Source organism: Amblyraja radiata, chromosome 8 (assembly GCF_010909765.2).
Source record: "Amblyraja radiata isolate CabotCenter1 chromosome 8, sAmbRad1.1.pri, whole genome shotgun sequence".
Taxonomy (NCBI): domain Eukaryota; kingdom Metazoa; phylum Chordata; class Chondrichthyes; order Rajiformes; family Rajidae; genus Amblyraja; species Amblyraja radiata.
Window position 1 is genome coordinate 69,248,261 of NC_045963.1, and position 22,679 is coordinate 69,270,939.

General features: G+C 40.3%; 1 protein-coding gene across 1 annotated transcript; it reads left to right on the top strand.

Annotated features, from left to right (window-relative positions):
- Positions 1-927: 927 nt before the first annotated feature.
- Positions 928-22,450, top strand: naa20 (N-alpha-acetyltransferase 20, NatB catalytic subunit). The gene is made up of 6 exons (XM_033026187.1): positions 928-1,094; positions 3,160-3,184; positions 10,086-10,176; positions 17,893-18,028; positions 21,010-21,155; positions 21,430-22,450. Exons 1-6 carry the CDS (start codon positions 949-951, stop codon positions 21,513-21,515), a joined length of 630 nt encoding a protein of 209 aa, XP_032882078.1. The 5' UTR covers positions 928-948; the 3' UTR covers positions 21,516-22,450.
- The last annotated feature ends 229 nt before the right edge of the window (positions 22,451-22,679 follow it).

Genomic DNA, 22,679 nt, shown 5'->3' on the forward strand with positions numbered 1-22,679 from the left:
AATGAATAAAGATAAAAAGTCAATAATGCCACTTTTGATGAAATGCAGCGAGCAAACGCGATAATTCCCGATATTTTGGATCTTTAAATCTCCAAGAAAAAAGTCCGCTAGCACTTCCGCCTTTTTCACACCTTCAGCTCGCTCTTGTATTTACCTTAGTTTCTATCTTTTTTTTGGACTGTAAATTTAGGTAGCTGTTCCTCACGGTCACCCCGACTGGCTCCGTTAATTGCAGCTCAAAACCATGCCGTTTTCGATGTTTTTAACGGGTGTGAAAGTGCGTGTTTTCCCATCCACTAACATGTACCGGAAGTGACGCTTGTCCCCCAGTTAAAAATTTCGGTCACGTGAGTGGGGATTTACGCTCCAGTGACCTTTCGTGAAATCACCCTATAGGGAACAAGATGCCAATTTCCGAGTATGAAAATGGCCATAACTTTTTTAATACTGAAGATATGAAAGTGAATTAGGTGTCAAATTAAACTTATTTTTATGCTTTATCTGATGGGATAAATTAAAGACTTGATTTTTTAAATCTCAACATTTTGTAACATTGCTACCTTGAACTTGTGTCCTCTGGTCCTGGATTCACCTGCTCTGGCAAGAGACTGTGCATCTACCGGATCTATTCCTCTCATTCCTTTAGATTGTACCTTCTATGTTGATTGTCAGTCCATGAATTTGATCTTATAACAAAAAACACATTGATTTAATCTTTGACCGATGGCACCTCACCCTTCAGTCCAACTGGCGCCAACGTCTCTTGCCGCACGTGGCCAAAGATCTTACTCCTCTATAATCTTTGCACGTGGCGGCGTCACTCTGTTCAGTCCGACGCACGGCTACGCGACGACGTCATTCCGTTCAGGCCGACGCGCGGGCTCTGAGGGCGACGTGACTCCGTTTTGCCGGCCCTGCGGGCTGACGTCAGGCCGCTCAGCCCGGCGGATGACGTCACGCGCCCCGCCAGTACCAGCCGCTCGTTTTGGTTGTAATCCCGGTGGGGAAGCTGATTGTTTCCGGCCGAGCGCCAACTCCGAGATGACAACGTTGCGCGCGTTTTGCTGCGACGACCTGTTTCGGTTCAACAACATGTGAGTAGAAAGTAACGCAGCGCGGGAGCTGTTCACACAGAGACGGCGCCACATTGAGCGCCCTGTGCGCCTCGCCCTCGGAGATGGAAGCGGGCTGGGAGCAGCAGTGGCCGAGTGGTGGTGATGGTGGATCCACTTCCCCCCCTCCTCATGCCCACACTCACTCCTCCAGCGGGAAAACATAGCTGCAGGAGTAGACCATTCGGCCCCGAGCCAGCACCGCCATTCAATATGATCATGGCTGATCACCCTGAATCAGTATCCTGTTCCTGATTTCTCCCCATATCCCTTGATTCCTTTAGCCCTAAGAGCTAAATCTAACTTGTTTGTTTGTTTGTCTTTTTGCACAAAGTCCGCGAGCATTGCCACTTTTCATTTCACTGCACACCTCGTATGTGTATGTGATGAATAAACTTGACTTGACTTGAGATCTCAAGTCTCTTGAGAAGGAGGAAAGGGTCAAGGAGTCTGACAGCCGTGATCACCAGTGTAGCAAGGAACTGCTGATGCTGGTTTACACTGACGATGGACACAAAATGCTGGAGTAACTCAGCGGGACAGGCAGCATCTCTGGAGAAAAGGAATAGGTGATGTTTCGGGTCGAGACCCTTCTTCAGACGGTCTCGACCATCACAAAATGCTGCAGTGACCGTGAACAGCAGGTTCAAGAACATCTTCTTCACAACAACTGAAGATAGATTGAAGAAACGTCTCGTTTTCAGTCGCGACCCATTTTTCTCCAGAAATGCTGCCTATTCAGCTGTTACTCCAGCATTTTGTGTCTATCTTCTGTGTAAACCAACATCTGCAGTTCCTTCCGACACCACACTAACCTCAACTACCAACTGTCTTTGGTTGAACAAAGGACTTGGTGGTTTATTTGCACTATTATTGGAGTATTAATTAATTATGTTTTTTGTTTATTATATTATCTATATTATATTATCTGTAGTTCAATAGTTATAGGAATAGAATAAGGACATTTGTTCCAGGAAGTCTACTGTGCCATTCAATCACGGCTGCATGCAAAAAAATCACTAGTCCATTGTCAGTACACATGACAATTAAACATTATTTGACACGCTTGACTTGTATATTCACCATAGTTATTATTGAACCAGGCTAAGTAAACTGCCATCTGCCTATATATTCCATGCAGCAATGAATCTGCTCTTGAGTTGCATAGGTTACATGTCCGCACATGTTATCCGCTCCTAGTTATTTTTTTACAAACACTTTTTCCCTTTTCATTGTAACAAAATGAGATTTTGTGCTAATTATCATTGCATTAATTGCTGACATTCGCAACATGCTGCTCTCCATGGAATGAAAGGGCACTGGTGATATAGCTTCCAATTGGAATCTCATGCCACTAATAAAGCCAATAAAGCCTTTACAACTTTTCAGAAGTCGGAGTGCAGTGTCTGATTGAATTCTGTTTCATGTTTTTATGTGTTCTAAGTGGGTTAAAGTACCGACACTTAAAGTATCTGTGAAAGAGGTTGGTAGTGAATGGTTTACCTCTTTGGGCATGCCACTGTAGAATGTAACACCAAGTCCATGCTTTGACTTGGAAAGGGCTAAAATCGCTCTATCTAAGAGCGGACGACAGCAGTTGCTTGCACATAATGAACACAATTTGCTGGCTTCATATGCTCTTTCCTACAAATATTGCTAATTCAGGGAAGCATTTGGGTTTTGTATTGTAAATCCTAGGTGAAAGCCAAGTGTAAACATTGTCCAGTACTTGACCACAATAGAACTGACTCCATACACTGAGAGCATGGCACAGTGGTGAGATTTTGTTATAATTTATCTTAGTAAAGTGTATGTACAGTATGCAGGGTATGCCTTATTTAGTGAAATTTGTCAAACGTTTATTTTTTACAAAATCTAATGTCTCAGTGATACATTTCAACACCAAACCACACATCCCCCATTTTCAGAAACATAGAAACAATTTTTTTGTTGTTGAAAGATTCAATGCAATAAAACTGTTAATCAAATGCTCCACTAATACTCACAGCTGTGGATATCTTATATTTGTTTTTATTTTGCTTTGCAGAAATTTGGATCCACTTACAGAAACTGTATCCTTATTAATAGACAAACAATCCATTGATTTATTGAGGGGAAACTGGTTAATAATGTTCGTACAGAACATACATTTTTATTCTTAAATAATAGACATGGTTCACATTGGACATTTGCATGAACAAAGCAAACATTTAAGATGCTTCTTGATATAACTAACAAATTGATGGGACTGTTTAGCCCTTTCCAGTAATTTTATTTCATTGATCATTTCTTTTTATACTAAATGTTAAAAATTTACAAAAAATAGTGCTGTTTGAAAAATAATATTTTGTGTTCTGTTAAATTGTTATATTCTGCTCCGCTGCTCTTGCACTTGGTTTTACTGAGGCGTATCTGGTATTTTGAGATGAGGATATAAGAAACAGAAGCAGGAGAAGCCAATTCGTGCCTGCTCCACTATTCAGTAGGGTTATGGCTGATCTGTAACCTGATGGCAACTATCCTGCTCTAACACAGCTCTTGATTCCCTTTATACCTAAAAATCTATAGATCTTCTTGAATATACTTTGCAACTGAGCGTTTCAGTCCCATCAATTCTTCTTGTACTTGATTTATTTTGAACTAATGCTAAATTCTTTAAGCTGCCCAATTTATCCAGATTTGTAGCCTCGTGCTGTTTCCAGCGCGGTTTTCTGTGTCTTCCTTTAAGACAGGCACCAAATATTTGTTTAAGTTGCCTACTGTTTATCTCGGTCCGTAAGGAACCCATATTGACTTTTGCTAACCATTTTCTTTTTGCATATGCAATCTGTTTTAAATATTCTTGCTCATCTACTCTCATCTTATAGTACCCTTTCCATATCGAATCGGTCAATTCCTCCTTAGCAGAATTCTTAAATCCTTGAGATAACCGTAATTTTTGACAACAGAAGTCTATTCAGAGCCAATACTTTCTGCAACTTCTTGGTAGCCATGACCAGACAATATTTCCTGTTTTTTTTTTTTACCGAAAAAGTATATGGCTTACTAGACTAAGTGGGGCCCGTTGGGTCCCAGCATCACACGGGAGGGCTGGTCCCCCAATGCAATATTCCACCTCTCCGCCAATTCCAATATTGGTGGCCGGGGGGGGCTTTCTGGAGAGCTAGTATGGGTGTTGTGCGCTGAAGGGACTGATTTCCAGAGGGTTAGTATGGACATTGTGGGCCGAATGGATTATTGGGCTGGCAGCTCAGTCACTGAGGCCTGGCAGTACAGTCACTCAGACCTGGCAGGCTGGCAGCTGAGAAACTGCCAGAAATTCTGCCCAAAACAGGTGACAGACTCTGAAGGGGGAGAGGGTGGACTGAATGGATTATTGGGCTCGCAGTTCAGTGAGTCATGGCTGGTAGGCTGGCAGTTCACTTACTCATGGCTGGTGGGCTGGCAGTGCAGTCACTCATGGCTGGTACGCTGGCAGTTTACTCAGTCACCCCTCCTCCCTTCACTCCTCAATTCACCCCCTCACACACAGCACCAATACTAAAATGCCAAGTAACTTCAGAACGTGGTAAGCATACTGAATCCTGTTACTAACCATATACTCTATGTAAGAAGTTTGAAAATAAGAACACAGTTGTGTCTAAACCGAATGTTCAATCGTTTAAAGCCATTTTTACTCTGAAACACTCCCCTACAGCTGCTGCTACAGCAAAAACATGCTTTAAATAACTTTCAACAAACACACTCACCATATACACAGCAGTAAGCTCTCTTGAATTACTCAAACGGTTCAGGGTGGCGTCTTCAATATGGGCCTTCCACACTCAGCGCCACCTCTCCACTAAGCGGAAATGACGCACTAAGCGCCATCTCTCCACTATGCGGAAATGACGCACTCAGCGCCACCTCTCCACTAAGCGGAAGTCACGGAATGAGCGGCAATTTTGCATTAAACACAGTCCTGATCTAATAAAATGTTTATTCATGGTTTTTCCTTCCAAAAACGGTTGCACACTTTTCAATAAGGCACAGTTAAAAGGCGCATTTTCAAAACAAACCTGTTGCATTTGGCAAGGCAACTTTAATTAAGCAAGGCAACTTTAATTAAGCAAGGCAACTTTAATTAAGCAAGGCAACTTTAATTAAGCAAGGCAACTTTAATTAAGCAAGGCAACTTTAATTAAGCAAGGCAACTTTAATTAGAGAAGGCAACCTTAATTAGGCAAGGCAACTTTAGAACTCTCAAACCAAAACACACTTTTAGCAAGCATTTTCAAATCAAAAAACACTTTTAGCAAGCATTTGCAATACAATACAATTTATTGTCATTTGAGCCTCAGTGAGGCTCAAACGAAATTCTGTTTCCACAGCCATACAAACAAAGACAATTTCCTAGACATACACACAATTTAATTCACACAAACATCCATCACAGTGGACCCACTGTGATGGAAGGCAAAGTATTTTCTCTCCCCTGTTCTCCATGTCTCTCCCGATATCCAAGCCCCAGGCAGACGATGACAAGTCCCACGGCCATTTTAGGCCGTGCCGGGCGATTTACGGCCCCGCTCCCAGTCTAAAAGTCACAAAGTTGGAGCCCCCGGCGGACACTGGAATGTCCCACGGCCATGAAGCTGTGCCGAGCTATGTACGTCCCCGCTCCAGGTCGTTCCAACCCCGCGACACGGGATGGAGAAGTCGCGTTGCGGGAGCTCCGGGAAGCAGTCTCTCTCTCCCCCCCGGACCCGCGAGCTCCCGATGTCCCAGTCCACCGGACCTGCGGCTGCGTTGCTGGAGCCTCCGAGCCCCAGGAGTCGAGTCGCAGCAGCGAGTCACCACCGCTACCCACGCTCCGAGGCCGGCCAGCCCCACGATGGTGAGTAGTCCGCAGCTCCGCAAACTCCGCAGTCTCCCGAGCACCCGGGTCGTTCAGGTTGGAGGCCGCTCCACGGTGCTAGGCCCCAACGACAACGGAGACCCGACAGGGAAAAGGTCGGATCTCCCGGACAGGGAAGAGATTTTAAACGGTTTCCCCCTCCCCCCCCGCCCCCCACATATACACATTTAAATCTAGTATTTTAAAAAAAACACCAACACTACATTTAACTAGACAAAAAATAAAAAAAGACAAGACAGGCTGTAGGGGCCGCTGCAACGGGTGAGTCGCGCCGCCAACATTTTCAGACCACATTAAAGGCACTCACAGTTTAGTCGACTTGTGTTCAGTGTTATTCACAGCTCAGACTGAGAGACGTGACCCTCCAGCTCCCCCATCTTCAGAGACTGACTGAGGCACTCAACTCATCCGGGTTTTATAGTCCCTCCGGAAGGGGAGTGGCCTTCAGGAGAGAGAATCTCAACATTTTTTAAACACTAATAACTCTTTTATTTTTCTTCGATGGGAAAAGTCCTCTTGTCCTGCACAGTAAGATGGCCAAAACCCACGGCCGTAAGTAGACATAGAAAATAGGTGCAGGAGTAGGCCATTCGGCCCTTCGAGCCTGCACCGCCATTCGATATGATCATGGCTGATCATCTAACTCAGTATCCCAACCCTGCCTTCTCTCCATACCCCCTGATCCCTTTAGCCACAAGGGCCACATCTAACTCCCTCTTAAATATAGCCAATGAACTGGCCTCAACTACCTTCTGTGGCAGAGAATTCCCCAGATTCACCACTCTCTGTGTAAAAAATGATTTTCTCATCTCGCTCCTAAAAGACTTCCCTCTTATCCTTAAACTGTGACCCCTAGTTCTGGACATCCCCAGCATCGGGAATAATCTTCCTGCATCTAGCCTGTCCAACCCCTTAAGAATTTTGTACGTTTCTATAAGATCCCCCCTCAATCTTCTAAATTCTAGCGTGTACAAGCCGAGTCAAACCAGTCTTTCTTCATATGAAAGTCCTGCCATCCCAGGAATCAGTCTGGTGAACCTTCTCTGTACTCCCTCTATGGCAAGAATGTCTTTCCTCAGATTAGGAGACCAAAACTGTACGCAATACTCCAGGTGTGGTCTCACCAAGACCCTGTACAACTGCAGTAGAACCTCCCTGCTCTTATACTTAAACCCTTTTGCTATGAATGCTAACATACCATTTGCTTTCTTCACTGCCTGCTGCACCTGCATTCCTACTTTCAATGACTGGTGTACCATGACACCCAGGTCTCGTTGCATCTCCCCTTTTCCTAATCGGCCACCATTCAGATAATAGTCTACTTTCCTGGTTTTGCCACCAAAGTGGATAACCTCACATTTATCCACATTATACTGCATCTGCCATCCATTTGCCCACTCACCCAACCTATCCAAGTCACCTTGCAGCCTCCTAGCATCCTCCTCACAGCTAACACTGCCCCCCAGCTTCGTGTCATCCGCAAACTTGGAGATGTTGCATTCAATTCCCTCATACAGATTATTAATATATATTGTAAATAGCTGGGGTCCCAGCACTGAGCCTTGCAGTACTTCACTAGTCACTGCCTGCCATTGTGAAAAGGACCCGTTTACTCCTACTCTTTGCTTCCTGTCTGCCAGCCAGTTCTCTATCCACATCAATACTGAACCCCCAATACCGTGTGCTTTAAGTTTGTATACTAATCTCTTATGTGGGACCTTGTCGAAAGCCTTCTGAAAGTCCAGATATAACACATCCACTGGTTCTCCCTTATCCACTCTACTAGTTACATCCTCGAAAAATTCTATAAGATTCGTCAGACATGATTTACCTTTCATAAATCCATGCTGACTTTGTCCAATGCATTCACCACTTTCCAAATGTGCTGCTATCCCATATTTAGTAACTGACTCCAGAATTTTCCCCACCACCGATGTGAGACTAACTGGTCTGTAATTCCCCGTTTTCTCTCACCCTCCCTTTTTAAAAAGTGGGGTTACATTAGCTACCCTCCAGTCCTCAGGAACTACTCCAGAATCTAAAGAGTTTTGAAAAATTATCACTAATGCATCCACTATTTGTGCGGCTACTTCCTTAAGTACTCTGGGATGCAACTTATATGGACCTGGGGATTTATCGGCCTTTAATCCATTTAATTTACCTAACACCACTTCCCGGCTAACCTGGATTTCACTCAGTTCCTCCATCTCATTTAACCCCTGGTCCCTTGCTATTTCCGGCAGATTATTTATGTCTTCCTTAGTGAAGACAGAACCAAAGTAGTTATTCACGTGGTCTGCCATGTCCTTGTTCCCCATGATCAATTCGCCTGTTTCTGACTGCAAGGGACCTACATTTGTTTTAACTAATCTTTTTCTCTTCACATATCTATAAAAACTTTTGCAGTCAGTTTTTATGTTCCCTGCCAGTTTTCTTAAGGAGTTTGATTAAGGAGAAGTGGCAGCATTTTTTCTAAAATCAATATACAGAGCAACAGGAAGTGGTCAATATCAGACTTTTAGTAATATCGATAAATCATGCATTCATTCTTTAAAAGTCACCCATTGCTGATTTACTGTCATGCATTTAAATGTAGTTTCCCCAATCTACCTCAGCACATTTCCGCCTCATGACTTTGCAGTTTGCTTCATTCAGATTTAAGACCCTAATACTCATCAAACTCCTTTTAAAATTGTGTTACAACAACATGCTGCAATTTATTTGGCTTTATTGCGGGAGACCAGAACCAGGGGGCACAGTTTAAGAATAAGGAGTAAGCCTTGTGCTGCAGCAAGTAAGAATTTCATTGTTCTATCTCGGACACATGACAATAAAACACTCTTGACTCTTCATCCTCCAGCACCTAGACTGTCAGGGGACCAATGCAAGGATTTTGTTTGTGGATTTTAGCTCTGCATTTAACACCATTGTGCCAGAGCTACCACACTCCAAACTCTCCCAGTTGACTGTGTCTGAACCCCTCTGTCAGTGGATCACCAACTTCCTGACAGATAGGAACCAGCATATGAGGCTGGTAAAGCACATCTCGGACCCGCAGACCCTTAGCATTGGAGCACCGCAAGGCTGCGTACTCTCTCCTCCCCTTTACTCTCTCTACATCAACGTCTGCACCTGCACAGACACCTCTGTCAAGCTTCTCAAGTTTGCAGACAACACAACCCTGATTGGACTGATCCAGGATGGGGATGAATCTGCCTACAGGCAGGAAGTGACACAGCTGGCGTCCTGGTGCCATTGCAACAACCTGGAGCTTAATGCTCTTAAGACTGTGGAATTGATTGTAGACTTTAGGAGAGCCTCCCCTCCTCTCCTGCCATTCACCATCAACAGCACCACAGTCACATCTGTGGAATCTTTTAAGTTCCTTGGAACCATCATCTCCAGTGACCTAAAATGTGTGGGGGGGGGGGGGCACCATCGACTCCACAGTCAAAAAGGCCAAACAAAGGATGTATTTCCTGCAGCAGCTGAGAAATCACAATCTGCCACAGGCAATGATGGCCCAGTTTTATATTGCCATCATAGAATCTGTCTTCACCTTCTCCATCATGGGCTGGTTTGGCTCAGCCACCAAGCATGACATCCAGAGGCTGCAGCGCATCGTTCGATCAACCGAGAAGGTTGTGGCGGCAACCTTCTTCCCATTGACGAACTGTACACAGCAAGGGCCAGGAAGTGAGCGGGTAAGATCATCTCTGACCCCTCTCACCCTGCCCACAAACTCTTTGAATTACTTCCTTCTGGGAGGCGACTCCGGACTGTCAAAGCCTCCACAGCCAGACATAAAAACATATTTTTTCCACGAGTTGTAGCTCTACTCAACAGCCAAAAGTTTGTAGCCTCATTTTGCTCTGGTATTTTATTTCGTTCACAGGTTTAAATTAAGTTTTATTTTTTAATTGTCCACTGAATATCGTAGCACCAAGGCAAATTCCTTGTATGTATACATGTCTAATAACATTTATTCTATTCGATTTATATTGAATGCCAACTTGTAGTGTTGAAACTACTGACTTTTTATTAGGATTTTATTACTTTCCTTAAGTAATTCACAGTATGGAATTCCCTTCTACCTTCAGTATTTGGCTCATTGGCCAGAATATTTTATTGTCGCTGAAGCACCAGGAGGAGAGTTGATGGGATACAGTAAGTATCTAGTGTACTTCAAATTCATTGCAAAATTAGATCTAAATTTCCAGCACTTTATATTTGCACATTAACATTGTAATTAAGTTCTGTATTACTGTACTATTGCAAGTCCTGACCTGTATTTCAGTTCCGTTTATTGTCACGTGTATCGAGGTACAGTGAAAAGCTTTTGTTGTGTGCTATCCAGTCAGCAGAAAGACAATACATTATTACAATCGAGCAATTTACAGTGTATAGATACAGGATAAGGGAATAACGTTTAGTTCAGGGTAAAGACAACAAAGTCTGATCAAGGATAGTCCGGGGATCACCAAAGAGGCACCAAAGTAGTTAAGCACTGCAAGACGATAGACAAATAAAGAATGGAGGAATTACATTTTGTAGCTGGAATATAAGGGGTGCCAATGAACCAATAAAGAGCGGTAAAATTTTGCCCAACTAAAATCTTTGAAAAGCGACATAATGTTTTTGCAAGAAACACACATGAAACAACAAACACAAATGAGATTAAAGGCGAAGTGGATAGGCCAAACATACTACTCCTCATTTACTTCTAAATCTAGGGGTACGGCTATTCTTATTAGAAAAGGTATTCCTTTTAAATTAAAGAATACTATATCAGATAAAGAGGGAAGGTATATTATAGTTTCAGGAGAAATTTATGCAACCCCACTAACTTTGATAAATATTTACGCTCCGAATTTTGACAACCCCCAATTTATTGATAAAAATATAGACATAATATCAGAGTTTAATTACAAAAATGTGATAATGTGACTTTAATTGTGTTTTAGATTCATATCTAGATAAATCAGCAAAACAAAGGAGGAGTAATTTAAAATCTAAGACTAGCGAACTTCTAAATACATATTATAAAAAATACTAATATAATAGATGTATGGAGATCTGCTAAGGGAATACTCGTTTTACTCTTCGGTACATAAAACTTATTCAAGAATTTATTATTTTTTAGTGGATATGAAATTAATGCCATATACAAACAATCCAACATACCACATTAGTAGTATCTCAGATCACTCTCCGTTGACATTTTCAGTAAAATTTGAGGGAATGCCGGATAAAAAATCTTTTTGGAGGTTTAATACACATATTTTAAATGACGTGCAAGGCTATCAATATTTAAAACAACAAATGAAATTTTTTTTCGATACAAATGATACACCAGGCACTTCGCCTTCTTTATTATGGGAAACTTTTAAGGCATTTATGAGAGGAATTATAATTTCATATCAAAGTTTTCAAAATAAAAAGAATGAGACAGAACAAATGTTGTTAGAACAAGAAATCAGAGAGTTAGAGTTAGATAATGCTAAAGATTCCACGACAGATAAACACAATAAGATAATATTACTGAAATTTAAACTTAATCGAATTTTATCGGCAAGAGTAATAAGACTATTCCAAATTACAAAACAGGAACATTTTGAGTTTGGTGACAAACCACATAAGCTTATAGCTCGCCAATTGAAAAAACAAGAAAAGGAAAATACTATAACCAAAATTAAATCAGAGAAAGGTGAATTACTAATTCTACCTAAAGATATTAATAATAGATTTGCTCAATTTTACCAAAACTTATATACAACTAAAATTAAAATAGAAAATAGTAAAATTAAATTTTTTTTAGATAACTGTAATCTTCCAAAATTGGACCTTTTGGAACAAGAGGAACTTGGAGCTCAAATTACAATTAAAGAAATAGGTGAAACAATAAAATCGTTGAAAAATGGTAAGATGGTAAGACACTTACCAGATGGTTTTAGTAATGAATTTTATAAAAAATTTCATGAGATAACGACCCCTTATTTATTTAATTTATATTCCCATGCTTTTAAAGAAAACAAACTACCTGAAACACTAACAGAATCAACTATTACGCTTATTCCAAAAAAAGATAAAGATTTAGACGTTCCGGGCTCATACAGAGCTATATCACTTTTAAATACAGATCAGAAAATCTTAGCAAAGACTTTAGCAAGAAGATTAAGCAAATATATTAGTAAATTGATAAACCCTGATCAAGTTCAAGTTCAAGTGAGTTTATTGTCATGTGTCCCTGTATAGGACAATGAAATTCTTGCTTTGCTTAAGCACACAGAAAATAGTAGGCATTTACTACAAAACAGATAAATGTGTCCATATACCATGATATAAATATATACACACATGAATAAATAAACTGGTAGTGCAAATAACAGAAAGTGGTTGCTAATAATCAGAGTTTTGTCCGAGCCAGGCTTAATAGCCTGATGGCTGAGGGGAAGTAGCTATTCCTGAACCTGGTTGTTGCAGTCTTCAGGCTCCTGTACCTTCTACCTGAAGGTAGCAGGGAGATGAGTGTGTGGCCAGGATGGTGTGGGTCCTTGATGATACTGCCAGCCTTTTTGAGGCAGTGACTGCGATAAATCCCCTCGATGGAAGGAAGGTCAGAGCCGATGATGGACTGGGCAGTGTTTACTACTTTTTGTAGTCTTTTCCTCTCCAGGGCGCTCAAATTGCCGAACCAAGCCACGATGCAACCGGCATGCTCTTGACTGTGCACCTGTAGAAGTTAGAGAGAGTCTTCCTTGACAATCCGACTCTCCGTAATCTTCTCAGGAAGTAGAGGCGCTGATGAGTTTTTTCATAATTGCGTTAGTGTTCTCGGACCAGGAAAGATCTACAGAGATGTGCACGCCCAGGAATTTGAAGTTCTTGACCCTTTCAACCGTTGATATAAATGGGGCTGTGGGTCCCCCTCCGACTCCTTCCAAAGTCCACAATCAGTTCCTTGGTTTTGCTGGTGTTGAGGGCCAGGTTATTGCGCTGGCACCATATGGACAGTTGCTCGATCTCTCTTCTGTACTCTGATTCATCCCCATCAGTGATACGCCCCACAATAGTGGTGTCGTCAGCGAACTTGATGATGGAGTTCGCACTGTGGTTCGCTACGCAGTCATGGGTATAGAGTGAGTACAGCAGGGTGCTGAGCACGCAGCCTTGAGGTGCTCCCGTGCTGATTGTTATTGAGGCTGACACATTTCCACCAATACGAACAGACTGTGGTCTGTGGACGAGGAAGTCGAGGATTCAGTTGCAGAGGGATGCGCAGAGACCCAGTTCTGCGAGTTTGGTAACCAGTTTGGAGGGGATGATTGTGTTAAATGCCGAGCTGTAATCAATGAATAACAGCCTGACATATGAGTTTTTGTTGTCCAAGTGGTCCAGTGCGGAGTGGAGGGCCAGCGAGATCGCATCCACCGTTGATCTGTTGTGGCGGTACGCGAACTGCAGTGGGTCCAGGTTTTTGTCGATGTAGGAGTTGATTTGCTCCATGATCAACCTCTCAAAGCACTTCATCACCACCGGCATTAGTGCCACTGGTCGATAGTCATTGAGGCACGTCACCTTACTCTTCTTGGGCCCTATATATAATTGATGCCCTTTTAAAGCAGGTGGGGACCTCAGACCTCAGAAGTGAGAGGTTGAAAATGTCCGTAAAAACTCCCGCCAGTTGGTCCGCACAGGTTTTTAGAACACGGCCGGGTATACCATCAGCTCCAGGTGCTTTTCGGGGGTTCACCCCTCTGAAGGATTTCCTGACATCGACCTCTGTGACTGACACTGAAATGCCATCACAGCGAATGGGGGATTGGGAAGGCACATCAGTATTCTCCCTGTCAAAGCGTGCGTAAAACGCATTGAGCTCGTCAGGGAGTGATGTTACACCGGCATGGTGTTTATACCCAAAAGATACTCATTTAATAATTTGAGACGTCTGTTTAATATAATGTACTCGCATAAAGTAGAGGAAGAAGATATATCAATTATTTCTTTGGATGCAGAGAAAGCATTTGATCAGGTAGAGTGGCAATACTTATATAAAGTACTACAAAAATTTAATATGGGAGAGAATTTTATAACATGGGTAAAATTATTGTATGATAAACCGATGGCAAGAATTTTGTTATCTCAAAAATTTCAACTATCAAGGGGTAATAGGCAGGGATGTGCGTTATCACCCCTGCTATTTGCCCTTATGATAGAACCCCTGGCTGAAAGTATAAGAATTCATCCGAATATTCAGGGCTATAATACCAGGGACTCAAAGAATAAAATCTAATTATATGCAGACGATATACTCTTATATATTACAAAGTCACAAACGAGCATACCAAATTTATTATTATTAAATTATTTTTCTGGATATAGAATAAACTGGAATAAAAGTGAAATCACGACATTAAAACCTCAAGAACCTACACACTTATTGAAGTTCCCCTTTAAAATCGCAACAGAAAAATTTAAATATTTGGGTATTCAGATTACTAGAAAATATAAAGCATTATTCAACGCTAATTTCATACCTTTATTAAATAAACTTAATACGCTGATTAAATTTTGGAAAACACTTCCTTTATCATTATTAGGTAGAATAAATGCAATAAAATGATCTTCCTACCACAATTACTATACCTGTTTCAGTATATAACGGTATATATACCAAAATATTAAAAAAAAAAATTAGACTCTAATATTACTAATTTTATTTGGGACTATAGATCACATAGAATTACAAAAAAACACTTATGTAAACCAAAAGAAGTTGGGGGACTTTCACTTCCGAATTTTATGTATTATTACTGGGCAGTGCATATTAAGAATATAATTTATTGGCTGGATAGTTCTACCCAACAGACAGAATGGATAAAAATGGAGAAAGAGGATTGTCATCCTTGTAATATAGGAACGATCCTCTTCTCTCCGAAAAAAATGAATAACACAATATATAAGAAGAACCCAATTATATATGGTACAATAAGAATTTGGAAACAAATAAAATTATCTTTAAAATTAAGAAATTTATCATTGTTAATGCCAATAGCGAATAACCCTTTATTTAAACCATCTCTTATTGATAAAACATATAACCAATGGGAAAGTCTCGGAATTAGAAGGATCGGGGATATGTACGAAATGGGAAACCTACTATCATTCCAACAATTACAATTAAAATTTAAACGGAAAAACAACCAATATTTTAAATATCTTCAGATTTGCGATTTCATGAAAAAATATATACAAGGATATCAAAAAATAACTCCTGAATTATTGGAAGAAGCAATGAATATTGAAGCTGACTCACAAAAATTAATATCATATTTATATAATAGTATTCTAAATATAGACCTACCATCGACAGAGGTACTTAGAGAAGAGTGGGAACGGGAATTAATGATAAAAATTACGAAGGTTACATGGGAAAAGTATTTGATATATATTCACAAATGTTCGATTAATGTAAGACATAATCTAATTCAATTAAAATTTTTACATAGATTATATTATTCAAAAACAAGATTGAACAAATTTTATCCAAATATATCCCCCATTTGTGATAAATGTCTATCCCAAAACGCAACTATAACACACTCCTTAGTCTCCTGCACAAAACTTTATAGATTTTGGAGTGATATTTTCAAAATATTTACAAAATTTTTCAAGATAAGAATGGAACCTAATACTGAAATGATTATATTTGGAGTAATGGAAGATGGGAATAAATTGAACACATCTCAAAATTTATTTTTTAACTATGGTTTAATAATAGCAAATTTTGGAAAAATACATCAATACCAACGCTTAAAATGTGGATTGCAAATATGTTGGACACCGCACATCTTGAGGAAATGCGATTCCTCCTAATGGATAAATCAGACCAATTCATAACAAGTTGGTCTCCATTTGTCGTCTTCTTGGAATCATATGGTGCAACACAATTGTAAAAAATAACTGTTTCGGGCCAGGACGAGGGTTGGTCAAGATTATAAACAATGATCTCTTTTTTTTCTTCTTTTTCTTTTTTCTTTTTTTCCTTTGTCTTATTCTCTTTTTTCTATTTTCTTTTCCTCAACTTTCTTTGCTCATTCGTCTTTCTTCTTTTACTTCACACACTATAATATATCTCACGCTTTTCTATCCTTTACTATTTAATTTATTTTTCTTATTCTAATCTTTCTTTAATATAGCAAAAAAAAAATAAGAAGTTGTACATAAAATGTATTATGCAAATATATATTAGGCACTTTGGTGCCATACGATTGTACTTACTTCTAATAAAATAAAATATTAATAAGCACTGCTCTCCAGTTGTGGTAGGATGATTCAGTTGCATGGCAACAGCTAGGAAGAAACTGTCCCTGAATCTGAAGGTGTGAGTATTCACACCTATACCTGACGGGAGAGGGGAGAAGTGGGAGTGGCCAGGGTGCTACTTGTCCTTCATTATGCTGCTGGCCTTGCCGAGGCAGCGGGAGGTATAAATGGATTCAATAGAAGGGAGGTTGGTTTGTGTGATGGTTTGGGCTGCGATTCGCTGCAATTTCTTTCGGATCTTTTTATTTTTAGAAATGTCCATGGTTACAAGTGTTTACTGTTGTCTGTGCCGAAACGGAACAATTAAATTCTTAGTTGCGACTACATAAATTGCGTTCATGGGCCCAAATAGGATCAAAAATGAATTGAAAATATTGAAATCTCTGATAAGCTACAAATGGTAGTACAAATGACATAATGCATTTGACATTTGTGCAATTATGCTTGCATTGTACCATTCCCAACCATTCATATTTCCTTTAAATGAGCCGACCTGCACAATTGGGGGCAATGGGTGAGTGGTGCAATATTGCGTTGGAGGTACGGGTGACTGGTGGAATCTTGCGTTGGGGGACGGGTTGCATTGGAGGACCAGGCCTCCCGTGGGGGCTATGGGTGAGTGGTTGAGTATTGCGTTGGGAGAACGGGTTGCGTTGGGGGACCAGGCCTCCCTTGTGGCAGGGACCTAACGGGTCCCACTTGGTCTAGTTTTCTTGAAAACTGGAAGGCTGATGCTAAGGATGCCTTTTGATTGCATGGATATAGCTTAAACATAAGGGTCAAAATAAATTGGTGTTATGTGACACGGTTTGAACATGAATGACTATCTCATTTATTCTTAAATTTAGCAAATTCTCTACTGGATACAAGGCAGGTGAGCAGAGCTGAATGCAGATGTTTGAAATCCTGTTTTGTGTTTGGAGAACATGCATAGAGAAACATTCATGGGCAGTTTGGATCACTCTAAAATATATGACAATGCATTCAGCAGAAGACTGCAAGTTCATAAAGTGCAAATGTTGGAAACTTAAAACAAAAAAACTGAAAATGCTGGAAGCACTCTATATGCCAGACAGCATCTGTGGAAAAAGAAACAAAGTTAACATATCAAGTCGAAGACTGTCAGAGCCATTCTAACCCAAAACATTAACTCCATCTCTCCTACCAAAGATGCAGCCTGACTTGCTGAGTGTTTTCAAGATATTTTGGTTTTAAATAACTATTTGCTGTGTCTACTACCTTCTTATCAGGCTATTACACTTGGCTTGGACAAAACTCTGAACATTAATAGCCCATTATCTGTTATTTGCAATTTATCAGTTTATTTATTCATGTGTGTATATATTTATATAACGGTATATGGACACACTGGTCTGTTCTGTAGTCAGATCAGCAAAGCAAGAATTTCATTGTCCTATCAGGGACACATGACAATAAACTCTCTTGAAACTCTTGAATCTTATCATTGAAAATGGTGCAGTTTGAGGTAATATCGTTTTGCACCTAGCATAAATGTTTGATGACTGAATGATGATTCTGGTTCTTTCTTATTTTAAGTAATGGGGAAAGCTGAAGGATCAGTGGCAAGAGAAGAATGGCATGGACATGTAACAGCATTATCTGTAGCTCCAGAATTCAGACGTTTGGGATTAGCAGCTAAACTGATGGAACTGTTGGAGGAGATATCTGAAAGGTTGGTATATGTGTTTTAGTACTATGTGTAGTATATATCTATATTACTAAAAGTCAGTTCTTGACCGGTTTTGGCCATCTGTGCTGGGATTTCCGAGAGAACGCCGCCACCTACGGCCGTCATTTTTGGCCACCTTGCTCAGAGCCCCCCTCCGCCGCATGTGTGCCGAGGATTTTCCCCGTTGATTAAAAATGACAGAGATATTAATGTTTTTACAAAATTCCCCATTCTTTCTGCTGCCCCCGCTGGCGACAGGGGGGAGGGACTATAAAACCAGGAAGTGGTGTGCCACACAGTCTCTTCAATATGGAGGAAGGCAGAGGGTCACGTTTCTCTGAGCTGTGAATAACACTGAACACATGTCTACTCAAATGTAAGTGCCCTTAGTGGTTCTAAAATGCTTGCAGAATGTATCTATTGGTTATAAAGCTTGTAAAAAGTGTCTCTATTGGTTCTAAAGCTTGCAAAAAATGTCTAATGGTTCTAAAGCTTGCAAAAAAATGTCTTGGTTCTAAAGCTTGCAAATAATGTCTATTGGTTCTAAAGCTTGCAAAACAATGTCTATTGGTTCTAAAGCTTGCAAAACAATGTCTATTGGTTCTAAAGCTTGCAAAAAAAATGTCTATTGGTTCTAAAGCTTGCAAAAATGTCTCTTGGTTCTAAAGCTGGTAAAAATATCTCTATTGGTTCTAAAGGTGGAAAAAAAATGTCTATTGGTTCTAAGCTTGCAAAAATATGTCTTGGTTCTAAAGCTTGCAAAAAAATGTCTTGGTTCTAAAGCTTGCAAATAATGTCTATTGGTTCTAAAGCTTGCAAAACAATGTCTATTGGTTCTAAAGCTTGCAAAACAATGTCTATTGGTTCTAAAGCTTGCAAAAAAAATGTCTATTGGTTCTAAAGCTTGCAAAAATGTCTCTTGGTTCTAAAGCTGGTAAAAAATATCTCTATTGGTTCTAAAGGTGGAAAAAAAATGTCTATTGGTTCTAAGCTTGCAAAAATATGTCTTGGTTCTAAAGCTTGCAAAAAATGTCTATTGGTTCTAAAGCTTGCAAAAAAAAGTCTATTGGTTCTAAAATGGTTAATACCAGCGCTCCAGAAAGCCCCCGCCCCCCCCCCGGTTGGCTTGGGTGGGTCTTGAAATTGAAAGGCACTACTTACTGCAAAAGGTGGCATGAGGTTGAAAGGCACTACTTACTGCAAATGGTGGCTTGGCTTACTGCAAATGGTGACTTGGGTGTGGCTTGAAGTTGAAAGACACCACTTACTGCAAATGGTGGCATGAAGTTGAAAGGCTTACTTACTGCAAATGGTGGCTTGGGAGCTTTGACTTGAAGTTGAAAGGCACTACTTCCTGCAAATGATGGCTTGGGTGTGGCTTGAAGTTGAAAGACACCACTTACTGCAAATGCTGGATTGATTGATTGGTTGCTTTGGCTTGAAGTTAAAATGCATTACTTACTGCAAATGGGGGTGTGGGTGCATTGGCTTGGAGTTGAAAGGCACTACTTACTGCAAATGGTGGCTTGAAGTTGAAAGGCACTACTTACTGCAAATGGTGGCTTGGGAGCTTTGGTTTGAAGTTGAAAGGCACTATTACTGCAAATGGTGGCTTGGTTGCTTTGGCTTGAAGTTGAAAGGTGCTATTACTGCAAATGGTGGCTTGGTTGCTTTGGCTTGAAGTTGAAAGGCACTACTTACTGCAAATGGTGGCTTGGGTGTGGCTTGAAGTTGAAATACACCACTTACTGCAAATGGTGGCTTGGGAGCTTTGAAGTGGACAGGCACTACTTACTGCAAATGATGGCTTGGGTGTGGCTTGAAGTTGAAATACACCACTTACTGCAAATGGTGGCATGAAGTTGAAAGGCACTATTACTGCAAATGGTGGATTGGGTGTGGCTTGAAGTTGAAAGACACCACTTACTGCAAATGGTGGCATGAAGTTGAAAGGCACTATTACTGCAAATGGTGGCTTGGGAGCTTTGACTTGAAGTTGAAAGGCACTACTTACTGCAAATGATGGCTTGGGTGTGGCTTGGGTACGGTTTGAAGTTGAAATACACCACTTACTGCAAATGGTGGCGTGGGTGCATTGGCTTGAAGTTGAAAGGCACCACTTACTACAAATGGTGGCATGAAGTTGAAATGCACTACTTACTGCAAATGGTGGCTTTGGTGCTTTGGCTTGAAGTTAAAAGGCACTACTGTAAATGCACTTACTTCCTGTTTGCACTGTATATTGATTTTAGATAAAAACACTACCACTTACTGCTGTGATTTTTGGCCATCTTACTCAGTCCCCCTCCGCTGAGCAGGTGCAGAGAATTCTTCCCATCAATGAAAAATAAAAGTGTTATTAGTTTTTTAAAAATGTTGAAAATCTCTCTCCTGTCAATCACTCCATGAAAGCCACACCTTTTCCGGTGGGGGGGGAGGGGAGGGGTTATAAAACCCGGAAATGTGGGTGTGGCTCAGTCTGCAAGATGGAGGAGGGAGAGGTCACGACTCGCGGTCTTTAGTGGCTTTGCACCCTACTTCAAATGGTATGAAACTGCACTTGAATTTGGTGGCCTTGCACCCTGCTAGAAGTGGTAAGAAACTGCACTTGAATTTGGTGGCCTTATACCCTGCTTGAAATAGAATTTCAAGGATTAGCCGTGAGTCAACTACCAGCCCACCAGCCATGAGTGAGTGAGTTGCCAGCACAACAGGCTTGATTGACTGAGACGCCAGCCCAAGAATCCATTTGGCGCACAATTTGCATACTAGCCCTCTGGAAACCAGTCCCTTCAGCCCACAACACCCATACCCAACATCCAGAAAGCCCCCCCCCCCAACAATATTAGAATTGGTGGAGAGGTGGAATATTGCGTTGGATGACCAGTTGGATGACTGTGTGATGCTGGGACCCAACGGGTCCACTTAGTCTAGTATAATATATGTTATCAAGGACAAATGAACATTGTGCTTCCTTTCTAAAGAAAAGGAGGATTCTTTGTGGATCTATTTGTACGAGTATCCAATCAAGTGGCTGTGAACATGTACAAACAGCTTGGCTACAGTGTGTACAGGACTGTGATAGAGTACTACTCAGCTAGCAACGGAGAACCTGATGAAGATGCTTATGGTATGATTATAAACTTCTTTAAATCTTACAGGTTAAAATAAAAGTCAACTAAGTTGTAGTTTTGGGTCATCATTGGTGGAATTGTGTTGATTACTTTCTGAGTTACTTTGCTGTGAGTTAATGGGTTACTAGTGGTAAATTTTATGTATCGCACCTTGGAAGTACAACATGTAAACCACAATTTGTAAGTGAATATTGCACTTGAATTGTGTTATAATTTTTAAATGATTGCAATTATTGTGACCATAATCTTGATTTTTCATTTCTCTCATAGATATGAGAAAGGCCTTATCAAGAGATAAAGAGAAGAAATCAATAATTCCTCTTCCTCACCCGGTTAGGCCTGAAGATATTGAATAGCTTTAAGCTGTGGTTCTTGGGAAATCTATAATAAAGACGAGCATTGAGGGAGAAATTAAAGGATCATTGGTAATATTTTTGTTTGATTGTAAATCTGTCCCAATGATTCAGTATGTGCATAAATACTAAGTTATGACTTCATGATAAATTTGAGGTATAGCATTCTATGGGCCCAAGAGCCACAGCTTAACCAGGAAATGTTTGATTAGTTTTACTCTTGCAGATGAGTCTTGGTGATGCACTGTATGTATGCAGATTAAATAAAGATTTGTGTGAGATTTAATTTATCGTGTGTAATAGATGAAATATATTTGATAGCACAAGTACAGCAAAAGATTTTATGTTGTCAGCTTTTCTTTTGGTGTTGAAATGTTTGTTCAATGTCATGGTTGTAAGGCTCTTTGGACTTTTATTAAGAACCATCTCCAGTGGGAAGTGCATACTAGCATGTTTTTTTTACACACATTGGAGATGTATGCAAATGTTAATATTGTATTGTGTCTTTGCTTAAGGAAGAAATGCCATCTATTGCATTTAGGCAAGATTTTAAATGTCCATTATCTCTCATACTTTCTCTCAACTAGATAAAGCAGTAGTGTGGTACATTCATAAATATAGCAGAACCCAATAAACATGCGAGCTGTTTCGTTCAACTATACCATGAACAACTTGTGTATGAATAAGAAAACGGGTTGATTATTACAAAACACCATTTCCATAAGCTTCATGGTTTCTTTGAAATATTTCTGAAATGCTCTCAAGTTTCAAGTGATCTAATTAAGACCGTATAGTTTATGTAATTATCAAAACATTGTCCTGGAATAATTCCAGTTTTGTATTTTTAATTACTGTCTCAGTCAGAGACAAAGTATGGCCCAGAGTTAATATTTTTAAACATGTTTTGTTTGAATTTGAAAACAAAGAACATTTGTGTATTACTTTTTGCACGTTTTATTTGTACTATTTAGAATGGTCATTCACAAGTAAAGCCTCACTTACAATGAACATTCATTCACACATAAAGTCAGGAATGTCCTAAAATTGATGTTTAAAGTTGATGGTGCTTCCTCACTAAAAAAATATTTTTTTAAATGTAATACTGATGGATCATGAGTTACAAAAAAAAGTCTAATCTTCCTTGGCTGTAGAGGACCCAAAGATTGG

What these genes read in the sequence shown, in the direction of transcription:
- naa20 (XM_033026187.1), top strand. Translation starts at nt 949, where the DNA reads ATGACGTCACGCGCCCCGCCAGTACCAGCCGCTCGTTTTGGTTGTAAT. An exon ending in TTGGAGGAGATATCTGAAAG is followed by an intron (nt 18,029 to 21,009) that starts GTTGGTATATGT and finishes TCCTTTCTAAAG; the next exon opens with AAAAGGAGGATTCTTTGTGG. An exon ending in ACCTGATGAAGATGCTTATG is followed by an intron (nt 21,156 to 21,429) that starts GTATGATTATAA and finishes TTTCTCTCATAG; the next exon opens with ATATGAGAAAGGCCTTATCA.